This window comes from Suricata suricatta, chromosome 8, assembly GCF_006229205.1.
Source record: "Suricata suricatta isolate VVHF042 chromosome 8, meerkat_22Aug2017_6uvM2_HiC, whole genome shotgun sequence".
Taxonomy (NCBI): domain Eukaryota; kingdom Metazoa; phylum Chordata; class Mammalia; order Carnivora; family Herpestidae; genus Suricata; species Suricata suricatta.
Genome location: NC_043707.1, coordinates 66,678,220 through 66,679,735, shown reverse-complemented (window position 1 = coordinate 66,679,735; position 1,516 = coordinate 66,678,220). Strand labels below are relative to the sequence as shown.

The following is a 1,516-nucleotide window of genomic DNA, read 5'->3' as shown; positions in this document are numbered from 1 at the left end:
CCACGTTTAGAAGACGAAGTTCTTAAGAACATTCTTTCCAATATGGGTAGCAAGGAAAGTTACAAGGCTGAAAAATCTCTCCAGAATGAAGTCTTAGACTGGCCCAGTCTAGAGAGCAATCTGTTATTGGAAATCCTTCTCTTGAGTGTACATTGTGTCCCCACCTCCCCACTTAGGTTCACACCTAAGCATCCTTGCTAAACCCAGAATGGAGAAAAAGAGAAGTGTCTTTACAAACTCAGAGGGGCAGCAAGTAGAAAGCTGGCGCCTGCACCTACCTCTCTCTGAGTCTGGTCGGGCCCTGCGTCAGCAGCACGGAGGTTCAGGACGTGCACCTCCTGCGGCAGCCCCGTCGTGCCTCTGCTGGCACACCCCGACAAGACAGTGAAGCTCTCCATTAGCGCCTGGACAGGATGGGAGGCGTTGACAGGCGACAACTCACACTGGGTCCCGGGCTCCAAATCTGCAGAAAGAACCACAAACGCAAACCCCTCAGAAACAGCAATTAATTGCGCTACAGTTAAATTAATCATTCTGGATGATCAAGCCACTGCCAACTCACCAGAGGAACCTTCCTTTCCAGGTAAGTTCTTTCCAGAACTAAGTGGCAAAAAAGCTTAGCCTATTCTAAAACCTCGATCTCTTAAATTCGTTTTAGATGATTTTGATATGTATTTGATTATTTAAATTCCCTTTTAGATACACAAGTCACGAGTGTATTCCTCTGGATGGAGGAAACCTCCTGTTTGACATCTTGTGTTCAATTCCTTCCTCTCGTAGAAGAAAACCAGGAGTAAATAGAATAAATTGCCTAAAGCCCAATAATAGTATGCATAAATAATATTAAACACCTAAAATTGCAACAAAAAGTATAAGATATACTCCCAACTTTTTTAGCACTTCCCCTTTCTTGAGCAAAACAAACTTAACAATACAAAGCAAGATATAATGAGTAGGGGTAGTTGGGGCCAGAGTTGTATGGCAAAGTTTTGGCCAGAGGTCAGAAAAACCTTCCCAAAAGAGAGAGAAACGAATGAGTAGAGCTTCAAATAGGAAAAGTAGAACCCGGACATATTTGGCTCCTGCTTCCTCATTCTCCCTTCCTCTAATCATCACAACTTAAATCCTAATATCCATTCCTCCCCAGCTCTACCTTCTGTGGTCCTCACCTCCTCTGTCTCCAGACAACTGCAGATCTTCCTAAAAGAAGACTCTGATCTCCAGCTCTCCAAGCCACCTTCCATGCAAGCACTACCCACGTCAACCAGGGTGCTCAACAGGATGGTTATTTCCAATATGAACACAGGCGCCTCCCCTCTCTGTGGGCATGTCCTTCCCTTAAGGACTGCTGGTCTATGAAGCTCCTCAACCAGTCACAACAAGGCCTTTCTTGATCAGCCCCCTCCTCTCTCTCCAGCCTCACCCCTCCCTACTCCAGCAACCCCAACCGGCTTAAAGATTTCCAGAGATACCATGTTTCTTAACTCCATGACTTTACTCAAGTGTTTCCTTTACC

General features: G+C 45.4%; 1 protein-coding gene across 1 annotated transcript in view; it reads right to left on the bottom strand.

Annotated features, from left to right (window-relative positions):
• TGFBR3 (transforming growth factor beta receptor 3) overlaps positions 1–1,516 on the bottom strand; it is a 200,119-nt gene that overhangs the window by 117,420 nt on the left and 81,183 nt on the right. Inside the window, exon 3 of the mRNA XM_029945804.1 lies at positions 279–463. Within this exon, the coding sequence (XP_029801664.1) occupies positions 279–463 (185 nt within the window). The remainder of the gene's footprint in view (positions 1–278; positions 464–1,516) is intronic.